The sequence below is a fragment of the Tenrec ecaudatus genome, chromosome 4 (assembly GCF_050624435.1).
Source record: "Tenrec ecaudatus isolate mTenEca1 chromosome 4, mTenEca1.hap1, whole genome shotgun sequence".
Classification (NCBI taxonomy): Eukaryota; Metazoa; Chordata; class Mammalia; order Afrosoricida; family Tenrecidae; genus Tenrec; species Tenrec ecaudatus.
Window position 1 is genome coordinate 120,686,432 of NC_134533.1, and position 19,569 is coordinate 120,706,000.

The 19,569-nt window shown below is 41.9% G+C and overlaps 1 protein-coding gene across 1 annotated transcript in view; it reads left to right on the forward strand.

Annotated features, from left to right (window-relative positions):
- Nucleotides 1-19,569, forward strand: part of TBCEL (tubulin folding cofactor E like) — an 82,365-nt gene that overhangs the window by 37,354 nt on the left and 25,442 nt on the right. The window contains exons 4-7 of the mRNA XM_075546726.1: nucleotides 3,881-4,062; nucleotides 5,312-5,568; nucleotides 6,854-6,980; nucleotides 10,471-10,587. Coding sequence (XP_075402841.1) covers nucleotides 3,881-4,062; nucleotides 5,312-5,568; nucleotides 6,854-6,980; nucleotides 10,471-10,587 — 683 coding nt within the window. The remainder of the gene's footprint in view (nucleotides 1-3,880; nucleotides 4,063-5,311; nucleotides 5,569-6,853; nucleotides 6,981-10,470; nucleotides 10,588-19,569) is intronic.

The window sequence follows — 19,569 nt, forward strand, 5'->3', positions numbered from 1 at the left end:
AAGCTTATTCCAAACATCTTAGTACTTTTCCTTTTATTTTTAAGTCTCTGTGGCGGTTTAATACAAATAATGTCTTTTGACCTTACTGAACTCTGAAACAAATACACAACCGCAACATCCTTTTACTAGTATAACATTACTTACTCCATTTGAACCCTCGCCCTAAGAAACAAAGGGAGAATAGTTCTCCCCACTCGATTTTCCTGTCTTCATTGAAGCTCTTATTTCTTGCTTAGACTATTAAAAAAGTGGTCCACTTTTTCCTACTTCTAGTTTTTTCCTGCATCCTTTAAGCTGTCTTCCTTGAAGCTTCCTTGGCATTAGGAACATGGTCATGCCACTTCCTGCTAGATGCCCTTTATTTGCTTTTCATTGCCTAGAATCTAAGGCAGCAGTTCTCAACCTGTGGGTGGCGACCCCTTTTGGGGGGGGTCGAACGACCCTTTCACAGGGGTCACCCAATTCATAACAGTGGCAAAATTACAGATATGAAGTAGCAACGAAAATCATTTTATGGTTGGGGGGGTCACCACCACATGAGGAAGTGTATGACAGGGTGGCGGCGTGAGGAAGGTTGAGAACCCCTGACCTAAGGTCTGAACTCTTTAAGAATGGCCCTTCATCATATGGCCTTTGTTAACATTCTCTAGAGCTTTATTCTCCACCTTCAGCCACATCCTTTTCTTCATGATAAATCTTTTCTTTATTCTGAATCCACTGCTCTCCTTCCCTTCTTGTCTGCTTGCTCACATTTATTAACCCTTCAAGACTTGGCCCAAGTGACTGTTGCTGTGTGCGGCTTTCGCTAGCCCTCACTCTGCAGAATGAGACCACCTAGAGACCTGCTGGGCGGTGGTGCGGGAAAGGGTTATGGAAAATACTCTAATCATTTGCTTACTTGACAGTTTTCCTCCTAGACTGTGAGTTGATTCACAATGGAGATTTTTCCTCTCTTTATCACTACCGCCTATCATAGTAGGCACTCAGTTATTTGTTGAATATATTAATGAATAAATGATTGTATCTCAGGATTGATCAAGGCTACTTGTTCCAACTTTTTCTGTGATCTCGAACAATTCATTTCATCCATTGGCACTTCAGTTTTACTTGTCCTTAAGGCAGGGCTGCTGATAAAGTGAATCATTGAAGCACCTTGTAGATGTTGAATACTATATGAATTCTAGCACAGCTTTCCTGTTGAAGAAAGATCTATATGTAACCTCACTTCCTGTAGCTAATGTTTATTCATTCTATAGTCTTGGCGCTTTGAGACACAGTTGGTATTCATGCTCTGTCCACAAATGCAAAATAAGAGGTAAATCTTGAGACATCTCATACTGTTTTTTAAACCTTTAAATGATCACTTTTAGGTTATTTGCTTTTTTTTTTTTTTGATAAAAGAAATATCGAAGAAGACTGTGGTGAGCCAGGGGCTCATGGTCTGCTTTTATTAAAGCGAGGTGGCTCTCTAAGCGGCAGCTCTTCTTCCAGCTCTCCTCACAGCACCGCTCCTCCTCGTCCCTTTCCGCCCTTAGCTGGCCATCACGTGCCGGTGAACGTCCTTCATCTTGTTGCTCTGCAGATGGCACAGTAGCAGTATGGGGCTGGGCCTTTTGTTGGAAATTCACTTATCTCGTGGTCACAGACTGTGTTTTAAATCCTAGTCATCTATCTTACAGTGGGCCATACCCTTTGATCCGAAAAGACCTCAAGCAAGAGATATGTGTAGACTGATGCAAGTTCCTTATTGGTATTTAAAGAATATTCCACACTTCATGAAGCCTAGTGTTTTCTCTCCAAAGGATGGGTAAAGTCTTCACTTGTAAAGTTAGAATATAAATGGCATGTACTTCAAAGGGCTAGGCATGAAATAGCTGAACTAGTGTGTGCAAGGACTACTCCTTCTAAGGCGTTTCTCTGAACCTTCTTGGAATTAAGCAACTTCCAACCGATGGTAGAGCACCTGAACTGAACAGTACTTAGTAGCTCTGATTTGAAGGGATGATGGCTTTCTGTCTATCCATAGTTCTCAGCCCTTGGTGGCCCATAGCTTTATCCGTGGCTCTCTGCAAAGAAACCCATATCAGGGCTCTAACCTTGAAGCTTGTTCCACCTGTGGAGCTTCTGAGCCACAGTAATACATTTTGAAGTCATAGTAGAGAAAAACTTTATTTTGGAAGTTCTACCAAATGGCTAAGATGTGAAGCCAGGATGCATACTGAAAAACCAAACCAATTACCATTGAGTCGATTCTTACTCATAGCAACCCTGTACGACAGAGCGGAACTGCTCGTGAAGGTTTCCAGAGCTGTACCTGTTTATGGAAGCAGTTTGTCGCATCCTTCTCCTATGGAGCAGCTGGTGGGTTTGAACAACCAACCCTTCTATTGGCAGTGGAGTGCTTTAACCAGCACGCCACCAGGTGCTTTATTATACTTTTTAATCATAGTGACACAATGACATATCAAATGGTTTGGTGCCACTGGTTTCTTCAGGAGAAAGGCGAGTTTTAAAGATGTACCGGTTCAGAACCCAAGGATAGGGCTCTGAGTGGGGTAGACTCGATGGCAGTGCATCTCTGCAGCAGTGAAGGAGTCCTCGTGGCCTGCCTGCTGGGTTAAGCATCGGGCTCTTCACAGGTTGGTGGTGCAGACCCACCAGTCACTTCTGGTAGAACCTTGTGACAGTCTGCTCCCTTAAAGCTTTACAGCGATGGAAACCGTAGGGAGACATTCTGCTCTGTCTCGTCTAGGGTCACTGTAAGTTGAAATTGACTCAACAGGGCATGTTTTGCGCAGTAGTGAACTAGGTAAGTACTATCACAACTGTTGTCAAGTTTGCCTTCTCTTTGTAGTGAAGTAGGGAAACGGGTGTCTAAAAGATGTACCAATTGCTGTACTGAGTGCTTTACATGTGTATCTCATTTAATCTTATCAAGAGTCAAGTAAAATAAGTGATTCCTATTTTAATTTCCACATTTTACCCATGAGAACACAGAGTTTTGGATCATTTACAAGTTGTGGCATTCTGGGAAGAATAATGGCTCGGACGGATAAAGCCCGTATTTGGTTGTTTTGACTGTGAGACCTTAATCAAATTATTTAACATCTCTGAGCTTCAGTTTTCCTCATTTATTAAAATGAAAGTCGTGTTATCTGCGAGCTGTTTTGAGAGCATAATAGAATACGCTATATCAAAGAGACTAGAACACAGAGCACACAATAATGGTCTGTAAGGCTCTTCCCCCCCCCCCCCACTAAGTTGCTAGCGAAATTGTTAAATTGATGGTCATGTTTTTTCTTTAATTATGCAGCTATGGGTCCTTTTTGTTTTTAAGTGGAAATATTTTACTGTTAGTACATCTTTGAAACAAGCGGAAACTGTTTTCAAAGTGATTATGACTCTACATTATGCCTCATACAGTGAGTTTTGAGCACATGGTTTGTTATCCAATGGCCTTCAGTAAACCTTTAATTAGCCGTGATGGTTATTCTGGGTTTGGGGGAACTGGGGAGTCAAGGAGAATTACAGGGACCAATCTCAGCTCCTTAGGCTGTTGTAGCCTAAGATATCATCTAAGCTTACATTTTCCTCACGTTTCAAAGAGCGCATCGTCACATAAAGCAGAATTAGCAACTTTGGTGAGGGCGTCATAGGGAGTGTTTTCTTGTGGACTATTAATTAGCAATGTCGATGTTCTTTTATAGACGAGATTAGACTATTGGCCCAGATTTGTGGACAATGGCTTATTGGCTTATGCCTTGTCAGGGCCATCAGTGAACAGGACTCCCCAATGTAAAGTGTTCTTTCAGACGTTCAGGAGTGATTGCTGTCTCAAAGCCTGACTTGTGCCTGATGCGCTTTTCTGTTTTCTCCCCAGGTCAGTAAAATTGTGTCAAATGTTCCCCAGTTGGAGTTTCTAAACCTGAGTTCCAACCCTCTGAATTTGTCGGTTTTAGAAAGAACCTACGCCGGGTCCTTCTCCGGGGTTCGCAAACTTGTCCTCAACAACAGCAAAGCTTCTTGGGAGACAGTCCACGTGATACTTCAGGAGTTACCCGAGTAAGCCCAGACAGCCTGATGGAGAGGGGGCTCTCTTGCCATCTTTGTAATACGTTACATAGAATGCCTGCTGATCGCCCTTCTCAGAAATACTAGACTTACAGATTGAATCAAGAATGGGTTGAGGAAAATGGCTTCGTTAGGCTGGTGGTGTTAGGGTAATCTAGTAGCATTTCCATTGGAATACTGTTCAAGGGTGTTGAGTAGCACCAAGCTATAGGATATGTCATCATTTGGCTAGAAAATACGCCTGAGAAGTATTTATCATTTCTAGATCAACCCACCCTTTCTCCGTTTTAATCTTCCGATTACCTGATCTAAGAATTTGCCTCATTAGTTTTTTCTTTGAGAGAGGGAGAAAAAAGTCATAAGTAGCTATAAAGTACATTAATACTTATTTGATTAAGTGCCAGCTGTCCTGATGGGAAGATGAGTATTTTGATATTTTTTCCAATAATTAAAGCAAGAAATCTTACTTTCATTTGCCAGTTTAGAAATGTTTTCTATATTTTGCTTTAAATTTTATTTACCAGTATAGGCACATAAGTGTTCAAAGGGGGTAATTTTTCATCTGAAAGTAGAAAATCTCAAAGCCCATTGGAATTTGGAGTCACCCTATTAAGCCTGGTTTCCTGAATGCATCCTGCAGCAAGGCCTGGGGTGACCTTTGCAACCCCCGTGTCATGTACTAACTCTGTGACCTTTGGTAAGCCACCTAACTTCTGTAAGCTCAGTTTCCTTATCTGTGAAATGGAAGGACTGTGTCTACCTTGCGGAAATAGAAATAAAATTATCAAAGCAAGTGGCATAGGGCCTCAACAAAGTAAGGAATTTAGTAAATGGTAGTACTATTTCTATTTCTGAACATGCAGTCATATGATGTCTGGAGTTTTCTTCTCACATTTTATGCAAATTCACCCTTCTTTCTAGGACATTATTGTAAATTCAGTTTCATTCTTATATGAAACTGCTACTGTGCTTACTATTAGTGCTGTTTTATCTCTCAGTTTTTAAAGCACAAAATTAATTTAATGTTGGCCTATATTGCCCTTCTGCTATCCTGTGTGTTTAAAATTTTCTCTTCTGGCCCATATTTTAATCTTTTAGAAGAAATCTGTATGTTTCTACAACACCTAGCAGAGACTCTTATGCAGTAGGCACTGAAATATTTATTAAATGAGTGAAAATAAGTACAAAGTAGACATTTAGTTGCTTCAACCAATGAAATATTTTCCCTTTTTTCCTGCAGCTTGGAGGAGCTTTTCTTGTGCCTTAATGACTATGAAACAGTGTCTTGTCCTTCTGTTTGCTGTCACTCTCTTAAGCTACTGCACATAACAGACAATAACCTCCAAGACTGGACTGAAATAAGGAAGTTAGGAGTTATGTTCCCGTCCCTGGACACCCTTGTCTTGGCTAACAACCATCTGAATGCTATTGAGGAGCCTGATGATTCCCTGGCAAGGTTATTTCCCAATCTACGCTCCATCAGCCTTCATAAGTCAGGTTAGTGCCGTCTTGTGCTCATTCTGCATGCAGGTTTGTGCATGGAGTGAAATGAAGGTGTATTTTTTTTAGTCATCTCTCTACCTTCCTATAGGAGGAATTGTCAGTGGTGATGTGGACATGCCTTTTTATTGAGTAAATTTAAGGCATTTTCATCAATGTGCTGATAAGTATTCAATGGCTTAGCATAGTATTAAGGTTTATAATTTGTGGTCTAAAGATGTCATGCTCTGAAAGAAGTGAAATGAAACTGGTTAATCACATAGTCAAAGGCAGAGTGAAAAGAGTACAAAGAACAATAACAACAACAACAACAACAACAAAACCCCAAGGAAAGAGTACAAAGAACTACAAAGTAGATTGGGACTCAGCTCGACTGCTCTTTGTGCCCTGCCACATACCCACTGTACTCTTGGGGATTTCACATAATAACCAATAACAACTCCCACCTGTAACTGCAAAATCAAAGTTTAGTTTATTTACTGTGGCTTATAAACATGGAGGAAATAAAAAGTTTAAGCCAGCATTTTTGATAAAGAAGCTATTTATTTCATACTTTTATACCTTTTGAGCTAACCCGTTTCTTCCTCCTCGATGGAAATGCCTCTCTGAAAGGAACGGACTGATGTGGCTTGAGATAGAATGGGCAGGGACTCTCTGGCACTCCAGATGGATTTAGGGCGCAGCAGCACTGAGCAGCCTCATTCTCATTCTTCTACGAGTCTTTCTCCTACAGTGCTAAGTGCTAACTGGGAAGATACAAAGCCTTAATGTGTTGCATGGTCTCCCTACTAGGAGGACTGGGGTTTCGTTATTTTTTAAAATAGAAGTTTGAATTGGTTTTTGAGAAGAACTTGACAAAGAGGTGTTATAACTTTGGTACTGCTGGCCTTGCCCCATTTGAGAATGGCCTTATCCACCCTGATTAATCTTTTTTATGATTAGATAGTTAAATAAACTGAGTTGATCCCAGTAGTATGTTTTGTGTAATGTAATTATGGAATCCATTGTGTATATGATGGCCCTTCTTTGTAAGCACTTTTGTAGAGCGTAAGTCAGCCAATAAGCGGGTGTTTGAAGTAAGGCTACTGACCCACTGGGGGATATGCTTTGTATTCTACTGGTTTTCACTCTTTCTTTGCATAAAAAAGCATTTCAGTTTCTGTAGCTTTCTTTAAGATCATTTTAACATTTGAAAAACTGTTACTTGAAGTAACCTTTTGCTGTTTTCTCTTCTAATTTTCTTTTTTCTGGATTTACTGAAATGCTGTATTTCCCAAATTAGGTTTGCATTCTTGGGAAGATATTGACAAACTAAATTCATTCCCCAAACTCGAAGAAGTGAGATTATTAGGAATTCCTCTTCTGCAGCCATATACCACTGAGGAGCGAAGGAAGTTGGTGGTAGCCAGGTCTGTTGTGTGTCGGCTTTATTTTTGTGGTGCCTTATTGTTTCCTTCAGGAGCCCCGGTGGCACAGTGGTTAGCACTTGGCTGCGAAATTAAGTCAGCAGTTTGAGCCATCAGTTGCCCCACGGGAGAAGGAAGCAGCGGTCTGCATCTGTAATGACCACAGCGTTGGAAACCTGTGGAGCAGTTCTCTTCTGTCGGAACCTGCGCAGTGCAGCGGGGTTATTGTGTTTTTAAGCAGGCATACCTCATGCGATTCCACCGGTTTCATTCCAAGCCACCATACACAGCAAAAACTCACACTAACCCTCACTGGACAATAATAGCTTTATGAAAAAGTTTGAGGTAATGTGAGAATTGCCAAATTAATGACACACGGTGCATATGCTACTGGAGAAAATGGCACTGATAGGCTTGCTCAATTTCGGGTTGCCGTAAACCTTCCATTTGTAGAAAAGCGCACATCTGTGAAGCCAAAGACAGGGAAGTGCGGTGGAGTGCAGCGCCGCCCCGCCCCCTGTGAGCTTATCCGGCTCTGCGTGCGGCACACTGCGCGGAGAAGCCGCTCCGTCCGGTCCGTCGCTCTGAACTGGGCTTCCCCAGGGAGCTGATCACCCACTCCAGGGGAGCGGACAGCAGAATTATATGAATCGATGGATTAGATGGTGTAAGATGTGGCAAATAATAATCATAATAAGGGTTCCCTGGGGGGATGGTAGGGGAGGGAGGGAATAAAGGGGAGCTGATATCAAAGAGTTTAAGAAGAAAGAAAATGTTTTGAAACTGAGTGTGGTAACAGTTGTACAATACTGCTTGATGTATTGAACTATGGAGTGTGATAGCTATAAGAACTCCCAACAAAATTTTGTGTGTGTGTGTGTGTGTGTGTGTGTTTAATGGCCTACAAAGGCCACTGAAAACCAATTCTATTTTTATGTTTTTTGATATATTTTACATCCCCTTTTGAATCATGAAGAAGAGTACATATAACATAGAATTTGTTCTTTTAAAATTATCCTTATGTTTTCTTTAATGTAGACCCAAATTAAGATACATCCCAATTGCCATGGAATCGAGTCTGATTCTTAGTGACTCCACACGTGTCCGAGTAGAACTGTATTCCATAGGGCTTCCAGGAGCTGAGCTTTTGGAAGCAGGTCAACAACTCTTCTTTTGACAGTAGGTTAGCAATTTGAACACCCCGTGTTTTGGTAATTGTCACGCATGCTAACTGTTTGCACTCCCCACTTCCCCTGGGAACTCCATTGAAAGTGTGGATGCTTACAAAGGTGGTGCTTTCATTGGTGCCAACTGAAGGGAGCTGCATCTGTGGTTTCTTCTTTGATGCAGATTAAACTAAGATGCCTCTGTTACTGTTATCCCCTTCCTACTCCTCTGCCTTTCTGTCTCAGCCTGCCCACAGGCTACTGACATGCTCCCCAAGTGCTTACTGTCTTAGGAGCCTTTAGCAGTAATACAGTGCTGACTACAGCGAAAGAGCCCCAGGACTGTTTTTTTGTTCTCTCTAACTACACATCGCAGCTTTGGTACAACACTTAGTTTTAAGGTTCTTTAAACCAGGATATGGACATTCTAACCAAAGAATGCCTAGCAGATCCTTAATGCTTCCTATTAACATATATCTTAACACTTTGCTGGGGAAAAAAAGATATTTTTCTTCCAAGTCTTATGCTAGGCCTTATATTTTATTTATAGAATAGTTCTATATAGAAAATGTAGTATATTCTTGAACTATGTAATACTAACTTCTACTGACATCTTTGTAGACCTGTATTGTCTTGGGTGTTAGCCACTAGCCATGTGTTGGCATTGAGCACTTGAAATATGTTTTGTTTGAATTAAGAGGTTCTATTATGAGTATAGAATAAGAATTCAGAAAGTATTGCTACACAATTATGGACTCCTTTATTAAATAAAAATATCAGAATGTGCAGCTATTGTTTTATGATTAAGCCTCCATCTAGGTTTGTACACTTTTAAAAGCAGCGTTTCCATCTCTCTAATCCTCTGAAGAATCCTGTGCTCTTAGACCAAGACTAAAAAGCACCTTTGCCATCTTCAAGGGACTCAAAATGTTCTTTTGAGTTTAGCTTTTCTACATCAGGTTGTAGAGTGGATGAGAGAGTGTTTCCCGGTAAAATCCCTGTAGGACAGCGCTTGCTAGCCTTGAAGAATGAGCAGGTATGTAGTCACGATGGGGAAAAATTCCTTAGTGCAACTTTCCTGGTCTTTTTCTCACCAATGCAATGTTCAGTTTTCTTCAGCTTCTTCCTCTTAAGCCCCAATGATCATTCTGTGTCTTCTGAGAAAACCCATCAAGATTACCTTTTTGGGATCCTAAAAAACAGCCACCATAACTTCTTAAGTTAACCTCTCTGCCTTGAATTGAACTGGCCCCAGAAGAGTCCCTCAAAATCCTGGATTTGATTGGACTTCCATCTTTCTAAAAGGGCTGATTTAAAAATTAGTTCTTAGAGATAGCTGGTCTTTGTGAAACTCCCATTCAACCAAATGCTTGCTGAGGCCAAGATGCCCACTTACACCTAAGCATGCGAATCCATGGGAGGTCCTCAGATCAGTAGCTCCCACATCCAATGATAATTCAGTGGTCCAGACTTCAGCCACAATCTTTTCATTTGTTGAAGTTGAAGATCTTTTCTCTCTCTGCTCACCTTTGAGCTCTTCCTGTCTTCCATCCAAAGCTTGATCCGTCTAAAAGCTGTTGTTTTTTTGTGGGGCAACATTGTTACAAACTTGTTATGAAGTTAAAGTGATTTGGGAAGATTTCCAGGTGAGATTTGTTAAAAAAAATTTTTATTAGCTCTAACCTCAAACTTGCTTATTGTTTTTATCCCTATGGCACAAAAAAAACAATGATTTTTTTTGGTGGGGGGAAGATACCCTAATAAGACTAAGACATGAGCATGACTGAGAGAGCTTGTCTGCAGTCATTCCCTGATGACAGACATGCTTCAACATGTTTTGCTCGGAATAAACTTGCACATAAAATGAACCGAGGCCCTAGTCACAGTACTTTTTGCTTTACCCTTGTCTGCACCAGATTTTGAACAGTATATGAAAAAAGAAGACTATTTCATTAATTTTAATATTGATTTCCTGTTGAAATGACTGTATGCTGTTTATCTTGGATTAAATTAAGTATTCATGGTATTAAAATTAATTTCACCCGTGTTTTGTTTCACTTGTTTTGAATAGGCTATTGGAAAATTTAAGATTACATTCATGGCTTACATTTTATTTAAGTTGGACAATGCTAGTCCAAAATCTTCGTTCAAGCGGTCCAGTCTGATTGTCTTTAATGCCACTGTTAGTTTATACCTGCAGTTGTATATAAACAGAGCTACTGTATCCAACATACTGTTTTGAGAGAGTAAGACTAGGACTCAAACCACTGATAAATCTGAGAGCATTTATTATTTTATAATTTTTTCATTTTGGTTTTGACTTACAGATTGCCATCAGTTTCTAAACTTAATGGCAGTGTTGTTACTGACGGTGAGCGAGAAGATTCTGAGAGATTTTTTATTCGTTACTATGTCGATGTTCCACAGGAAGACGTGCCATGCAGGTAAAAACCCTCATCAATGCACTGTAAGTGGGTTGAGGATAATTTATGAACCGCTATTTAATAGCAACAGCTAATGCTCTGTTAGTGGGTTCTTCTCGGAAGTCTGACTGTCAGTCATACAAAAGAAGAGGGAAGAGTGGTACAAAAGTAAGCCTGCTTGCTCTCGCTTTCCAGTGTCTTTGCTCTTCCTTTGCGTGTGTATCACAAATGATTGAGTGAGTCTTTGATTGCTTTCAGTTGTACCTACTCTGTACTCCAGATCATTGATTCCTCTAGACCTGGCTCTCTCATCCCAAAATTGGATCTATTTTCTCACATTTTGTCTACTTTTAGGATACGTGAAGTTCCCTCATTTGGAAGGAGGAGTCCTGGTGGTGTAGTAGTTTAGAGAACATGGGAAAGTGTCTTGAGAAAATATTAAAGAAATTAGGACAATTTAGTTTAAAGAGAAACTCTGAACACTAAGTTAACAATTCAGTAATTTTAAGTCCATGAAAAGTTAATATATTGTTTGGTAAAGAACCACCTATAATACAGGGCTTGTTAAACAATCGTCATGTGTCCTTTTTTCACCCAAGAAATTTGCAATATGGGCAAGTGCTGCCAGAAACACCCCAGATTCACGATGCATTTGACCTTGAATTTGTTTTTTGTGGTGTGCATTCGGAAACCTTTTACTATTGTCAGATTTTTCATGACCCCCACATTCAGTTAAGACCCAAAGTTTAAGAAGCTTTGCTTTAACATTTTTTAAATGTTAAAGAAAACGTCCTAAATATAAACCTAAAAATGAACCCTGTTGCCATGTTGACACATAAACATGACTGGGCAGCGTAGAGCTACCCTGATTTGGTGGCTGGTCAGTTTGAGCTGCTGACCTTTAGATTCATAGGTGAGAGTTGTCCCATGCACCAGCAGGGTTTACTTGTATATAAGAAAATATAAATATATAAGAAAAAATAGATATATAAAATAAATAAGAAAAAAATTCCTCCATAATTAAATTTCCAGGTCTTGATAACAAAGATGTTACCAGAAATTGTGTAATTCTTTCTGTAACGACTTAAGAATAATGTGATTGTCTGTTCAACAGGAGGCGTTTTAAACAAATAAATCTTGTCCTCTAGTTAAAGATCTTTGTGATTCTTATTTTGAGCACATTGGTGGCTCCCCCTGTCCCCACCCCTCCCACATTCTCTATGCTCAACAGACTTTGTTGATCATCCTTCTCCCACAACTGGGGGTTTCAACCTCAGACCTTTGATTTAGCAGTCCAGTGCTTCCTTTCTGCCCCCGATGGTGCCTATTTCCCTACAGTACATTTGTGCAGCTGTACTTGAATCTTAACCGCCCTGGCGGTAATCCCGAGTGTGGCTCCGGGTACATGTTAACCGTCAGAAGCGGTGACCTGGAGCTACACTCGGGATTACACTGCAGAGAAGTCCCTTATCTGCTCCCCGGTCCAGCGGTGTCCTCCGCTGTGATCGCAGAGCTTTCTGACGTCCTGGTTCCATTCCGTTCTCTGTGTCCAGTGTCACCACAAGGGGCCGGAACTGGGCGGGAAATTCAAAACTGCAAGTCTAAAAGACACACACACACACACACACACACACACACACACACGAACAGTGATACTGTGTAACCTGTGAGGATTACATTGTATCAAAGCAAATCACCTCAGATTTGTCCCTAGATCAGTCTCCAGTACCCTGCCTGTCCTTTGGAAAAATTTTTGCCTGGAAATTTTTGTCCATGGCATCAAAAAAGTGTCACTTTAGCACAAAAGGAGTTTTAGACCAGATAAATCACAGCGACAGTGACTTAGAATTACTCGCAGAATTGAGCGATAGCAATTCATGGGAAATTCATCATCCAACACTGACACTGATCAGGTAAGTGACAACAGTGACGATTCTGCACCTGAGCTCAGTGATGTGCGAACTTGGTGCTCTATTGTCTGCGGTACGGATCAGGCAGCTCCCCCAAGATTCCTGGTTACTGGAGCACCTGGTATGAGAGTAGACGTTGACCACAACAACCCTTTGGCGTAACTACAATTATTTCTGACCAATGAGGTCATTGAAAAAATACTTACGGAGACAAACCGGTACAAAGAGCAACAATCCGCTACTCTTCTTCATACGTTTTCAAGAAGCAGAAACTGGGAACCAGTGACCAAAGATGACATATGGAAATTCTGGGGCTAAATATACTTCAGGGAGTGATGAGAAACCCCTGCGGAAATGGTATTGGACCATTTTTTGGCACTGTCATGTCAGAGTACAGATTTTCCCTGACTTTGAAATTTTTTCACTTCACAAACAAGAATTTGATGAAGCTATTCATCCTGCACCAAAACTAAAGAAAATTTGGGAAGTGTCTCAAATGATTGTAGAGAATTTCCAGCAGACCTGTGTGCCAGAAAGAGACATCAGCATGGATGAAACTCTCATGGCCTGTAAGGGACGACTCAGCTGGATACAACACATTGCATCAAAGAGAGGACGATTTGGCATAAAATCCAATATGCTCTGTGAATCGTCAACTGGCTACATTGGGAATTTGGTCATATACACTGGAAAAGGCACAAAATTCAATCCAAAGTACAGCGACCATGGAATGGCAACATCTTCTAGCACTCATTGAGCCAATGCAAAATCAGGGCTATTGTGGTACAACTGACAACATTTTTTAAAAAACATTTTATTAGGGGCTCATACAACTCTTATCACAATCCATACATGTACATACATCAATTGTATAAAGCACATCCGCACATTCCCTGCCCCAATCATTCTCAAAGCATTTGCTCTCCACCCAAGCCCCCTGCGTCAGGTTCTCTTTTTTTTCCCCCTCCCTCCCCGCTGCCCATTCCCTCATGTGCCCTTGGTAATTTATACATTGTTATTTTGTCATATCTTGCCCTATCCGGAATCTCCCTCCCCCCCCACCCCCTTCTCTGCCGTCCATCTCCCAGGGAGGAGGTCACATGTGGATCCTTATAATCAGTTCCCCCTTTCCAACCCACTCACCCTCCACTCTCCCAGCATCGCCCCTCACACCCTTGGTCCTGAAGGTATCATCCACCCTGGATTCCCTGTGCTTCCAGCCCCCATATGCACCAGTGTACAACCTCTGCCCTATCCAGCCCTGCAAGGTAGAATTCGGATCATGGTAGTTGGGGGGAGGAAGCATACAGGATCTGGGGGAAAGCTGTGTTCTTCATCGGTACTACCTCGCACCCTGACTGACCCATCTCCTCTCCTAAACCCCTCTATGAGGGGATCTCCAGTGGCCGACACTTGGGCCTTGGGTCTCCACTCTGCACTTCCCCCTTCATTCAATATGGTATACACACACACACACACATATACATATCTTTTTTTTTGCATGATGCCTTATACCTGGTCCCTTTGGCACCTCGTGATCGCACTGGCTGGTGTGCTTCTTCCATGTGGGCTTTTTTGCTTCTGAGCTAGATGGCCGCTTGTTCACCTTCAAGCGTTTAAGACCCCAGACACTCTCTCTTTTGATAGCCGGGCACCATCAGCTTTCTTCACCACATTTGCTTATGCACCCATTTCTCTTCAGCGATCCTATCATGGAGGTGTGCAACGAATGATATGATTTTTGTTCTTTGATGCCTGATAACTGATCCCTTTGGGACCACTCGATCACACAGGCTGGTGTATTCTTCCATGTGGACTTTGTTGCTTCTGAGCTAGATGGCCACTTGTTTATCTTCAAGCCTTTAAGACTCCAGTCACTATCTCTTTTGATAGCCGGGCACCATCAGCTTTCTTCACCACATTTACTTGTTCACCCACTTTGGCTTCACCCGTTGTATCGGGAGAGTGAGCATCATAGAGTTCCAATTTAATAAAAGAAAGTATTCATGCATTGAGGGAGTGTTTGAGTAGAGGCCCAAGGTCCTTCCGCCACCTTAATACTTAACCTATAAATATAGACACATAGATCTATTTCCCCATCCTCCTATATATATTTGCATGTACATGTCTTTGTCTAGACCTCAATAAATGCCCTTTGACTCCTAGCTCTTTCCTCCATCTCCCTTGACTTTCCTCCTGCCCTACTACCATGCTCCGTCACCACCTGGGCTACAGCTATACCTCTTCTCTACGCACCCTTACCCTTGATCATTCCCCACCAGGCCTGCCACTCCCTCTCTCTACCATTTGGGGTCCCATGTTGTTCCCTTGTCCCTGTGTTTGTTAACACCACTTCCTTACCACCCCTACCCCCCCCCCCCCCCGCCGCACCCAAAGTCCTCCCGGAACTGTTGGTCCCATTGTTTTTCCTCCAGATAGTTCATCCAGCCTGTCCTATTCAGACAGACCTGTGGAGACACTAACATGCACGAAAACAAGACAGAGGAAAACAAAGCAACAGTATACAACCAGACAACAAAACAACAAAAACAAACCACTGACAAAGAACAAAACACTTCACAAAATAAAAGCTTGTAGTTAGTTCAAGGATCGTTTGCTGGCCCTTAGGAGCATTTTCCAGTCCAGTCTGTTGGGGCACCACGCCCTGGCCCCAAAGTCCACTTTCAGCATTCCCTGGGGACCTTGCCACTCCATTCCCTTGCTGTTCCGCTGCACTGCCCCAGTGCTTTGTCTCGGTGTGGTGGGGTCAGGTCAGGTGCAATTCCCACACTGTGTCTCTGGTGCTGTCTCCTGTATCGCCCTTAGTCACTGAGGGGCATTATTTCTCATAGTGGGGCCAGCCTTGTTGTTCTCTCTGTGGACTGGCTGCTCTACTCAGGAACATCATCCTCACGGCCTGGTGGGCCAGGCTGTGTTCCACTCTCTCCTCCTGCCTCTTCATCTGCTCCCGTGTGCTCTGATGAGATATGTTCATCTCCCGGAGCTGCAGAATCAATGTCGTCCTTTGGAACAAATTCTTTTGGGGAGAGGGGCAGGAATCCACTTAATTTATGGTGCTGGGTCAGCCTCCCAGACCTCTCCACTGGTTCCCTACTCCACGCCGGGATATTTAATTCACACCTTGCGGCACTGGGTTGAAGTCTGACAACTTTTATATATCCCCTGAACTTTATGAGTTTCTTATAAAAAACAAAACCGATGCCTATGGAACCGTCTGGGCTAACCGGCGTGACATGCCAGTGATGTTTGGCAAGAAGAAGCTAAAAACTGGAGAAATGGTTGCCTGGCAGAAAGGCAAGATGATGGCCCTGTGATAGCATGACAAGAAAGATGTGTGTCTAATGAGCACAGTTCATAATCCTTCAACTGCTGTGGTGCGCACGGAAGGTGGGAAAGAAGTCATGAAGCCACAGTAGTGACAGACTACATGGGAGGCGTCCACAGAGCCGACCAAGCCCTTAAATTCTACCCACCAATGCGAAAACAGCAAAAGAAATACCACAAGAAGATCTTCACGTATGTTCTTGAGACATGCTTGTAGAATGCCCACATTTTGCACAGAGCAAAGAGTGACAAGCCTTTGGTTCATTCTGACTTCATTTGGAAAGTTGCTGAACGGATCTTTGTGAACCACCAAACACCATCAATGGCTGTGAATAGACCTGGACGTCACGCTGTTGACGTTGTCAACCCAGAACGCCTGACTGGTCGTCACTTCATGGACTATATCCCACCAACCAAAAAAAGAGTCAGCACTGACAAGGATGTGTGTGGTTTGTTGCTCAAAGCGAGATGGCGTTGGAAAGAGAATATGAGAGGAAACCAGGTTCCATTGTCCTGATTGTGACGTCAGACTTTGTGCAGTCCCATGTTTCAAAATATTTCACACCCAGGATTTTTATTGACTGCACCCTTGATGTTTCACCATTTTTGAAAAGTTCCAGTGTTTTTTATTTGATTACATTGTTGAAAAATTATATTATTTTTGTATTTATTATATTGTAATTTATGGTTTTGTGTATTAAAGTTTATCATACCTGGAATGTCTACTAGAGAGATTAAAATGAATAATTTCTTAGGAATTACAGGCCTACAATATAAAATAACAAATTTTATACAAAACAATGTACCGCTTTGAGTACAAAATTACTGACATAATTAGATCGCCAGGGAGGTTAAAGGAAAGACCTGTAAGTCAACCTTGCTTAACTTTGAAAAGCAACTGTTGGAAGGGCGCTGTAAAACTAAAAAGCCTTATGAAGCAAGCTGCAGTGCCAGCCTGAGGCAGGAAGCAGAGGAGACAAGAACAGCCAAGTTTCTCACTCACTCTGCTTCAAAGTTTGCTGCGCAGTCATAGCGAGCCAATAGCTGCAATGGTGGAATTTACCACTGGCCACTTGCAGCGCGGCATTAGATAGCTCTGCTCCCATGTGTGCTGAAAATGCTCTTGTAGTGTGGTCTTTGATTCACTCCCCAGAAGCCAAAAATCTGTGTGAAACCAATTAATTGGCTTTGTTTAAGGCAGACTCCCAAGAAGAAGGGTACTTCCATTTGATGTTGGCTTCTGTACTGGGAGGTAGAATCTTGCTTTCCTAGTATGAGGATTTCACCCTACAGATTTAGCAGTTCAGTAAAAATACCAACTCCTATGGTCTGCCACTGAGGTTCTCCAACACCTGCGCATAATTCTTCTTCCCAGTTACATCCCTAATGTATCCATATACAGTGAACACATTCCCGTTCTTCGTGAGATGCTATAACCCAGAGTCTTATCAGTTTTTTGAATCTAGTTCCAAATTTTGGAGTTTTTAATGGTGTCTCTCCTTCATTTTTGTATCCCGAAACCTTTTAACTCAATTATAAAATTCATTCCCCAATATACCCTTTATGAAATAGCAAGAAAAATAGAGAAGAAAGTAAGATTAGTTAAAATTTATCATGTGACCTCCTTTGGCATTTGTAACTTCCCTTTTCTACACACTGCCCCTTTTGTTTGCTTTCAGCTAATTAAAAATTTTTTTATAGAAAATCATTTTATTGGAGGCTCTTATACCTCTTATAACAATCCATACACCAATTGTACCAAGCATATTTGTACATAATGGTGCCATCATTATTTTCTAAATATCTACTTTCTATTTGAGCTATTGGTATCAGCTCCTCTTTTTTTCCTTCCCACCATCCCTCCCACCCTCGTGACCCCTTGATAAATTATAAATTATTTTATTTTCATATCTTACACAGACTGCTGTCTTCCTTCCCCCGTGGTCTCTGTTATTTGTTCCCCTGGCAGGGGCGGGCAGATGTGGGTTATATGTCTATCATTGTGGTCAGTTCCCCCTTCCTCCCCAACTTTCTTCTACCTTCCTGCTCTCGAGACTCCCATTTCTGTTCCTGAGGGGTTTATCTGACCTGAATTCCAGGTGTCATGAGCTATTATCTGTACCTGTGTACATGCTCCAGTCTAGTCCCCAGTGAAAAGCAAGATTGGGGTCATGATAGTCGGGTGTGAGGAAGCCTCTAGGAACCAAAGGAATATTGTGTGTTTCAATGGTGCTATACTGTGCACCATCCCTTGTGACCCTTCTGTGAGTGAATGTCTCTGATCCGATCCCCCACCATTCTCAACAATATCTTTTGTTGGCTTGTTTTGGGTCTTCTGATACCTGTTGTCTGATCCCATTGACACCTCATGATGGCACAGGCTCGTGTGCTTCTTCCAGGTGGGTTTTGTTGCTTCTCTTCTCGATGGCCGCTTGTTTATCTTCCAGCCTGTAAGACCCCGGATGCTATATCTTTTGATAGCTGGGCACCTTCAGCTTTCTTCACTACATTTGCTTGTGCATCCATTTTGTCTTCAGCGATAGTGCTGGGAGGGTGAGCATCACAGAATGCTAAGTTGTTAGAACAAAGTGTTCTTGCATTGAGGCAGGGCTTGAGCAGAGGTTTAAAGTCCATCCACTACCTCAATGTATTGAAATATAAATATATGCACATAGGCCAATACCTCTATCTTTATGAATTAATGTATTATATACACTCCTATGTTTATACTTCTATGAATAGCTTTGCTTTCTAGATCTTTCCTCTGTTCTCTTTTACCTTCCTCCTGCCCCACCATCGCTTGCACCCTTCTGCCGCTTAGTAATTCTCTCAGCTAGACTGCTGTTGCTCCGTCACCCCCAGGATTTCTACATCCTCTTTGTTGTTGATTTTAATTCCTAGTTGTTTCTCTATCTATGGCGCTATTTGCTCACTGCTCCCTTCTCCCACCTCCTCCTCCCCCAAGTCGTTCTTAATTGGTTAGAGTTTTTTACCTGCTGAGCTAAGCCTTTTTTCCCCTCTTCTTTCTGTAGCATGTGTACCCTTGGTAATATTTGTATGTAGTTTTGGTAGTATTGCTTTAATGTGTGTATATACACACACACATATTTTTAAACCAGCAGACCCGACAACAAAACACACACACACACACACACACATATAATTTTTTTTTCTAAACCAGCAGGCACAATAATCCCAGGAGACACTGCTAGGGATAAACCTGGCTTCATCTATAGTCTATATTATTTATATTTTTTCCCTGACAACCATTATCAGTTTCTCAGATGAAAATTATTTTTTTCCCCTTTCTTTGGCCATTGGGGGTAGAGGTGATTGCCTAGTGACTTTTAAACCTGAACTGGGTAGTTAGAAGTGTCATCTTCTAATTCAATGCAGTCATTGTAGAACTGGTGAAGACTCCCGTCATGAATTTTAACCCTCTAAGCCTCGTCGTTTCAGGGACTAGAACTAGAGAAATGCTCTACTTCCTGGTCTTGAATTCTCATTGTTCTTTTCTTGGCCGCATTCTCTTAATACCCAAGGCATCATCTGTGATGGGCACATCTTAAGCATTGCCCACAGGTTATTAGTTATTTTACTGCTCCTTGCAGTGGTCTGGAGAATCCCTTCCATGAACACCAATACTCAGTGAGCCTACTAGGCCAGACCAATCCCAAGTTGCTTTTCATTTCCTGAAGGACAGTTACATAGAATCTGCTCATTGCTACCAGTTTCTTAGTGCAAACTA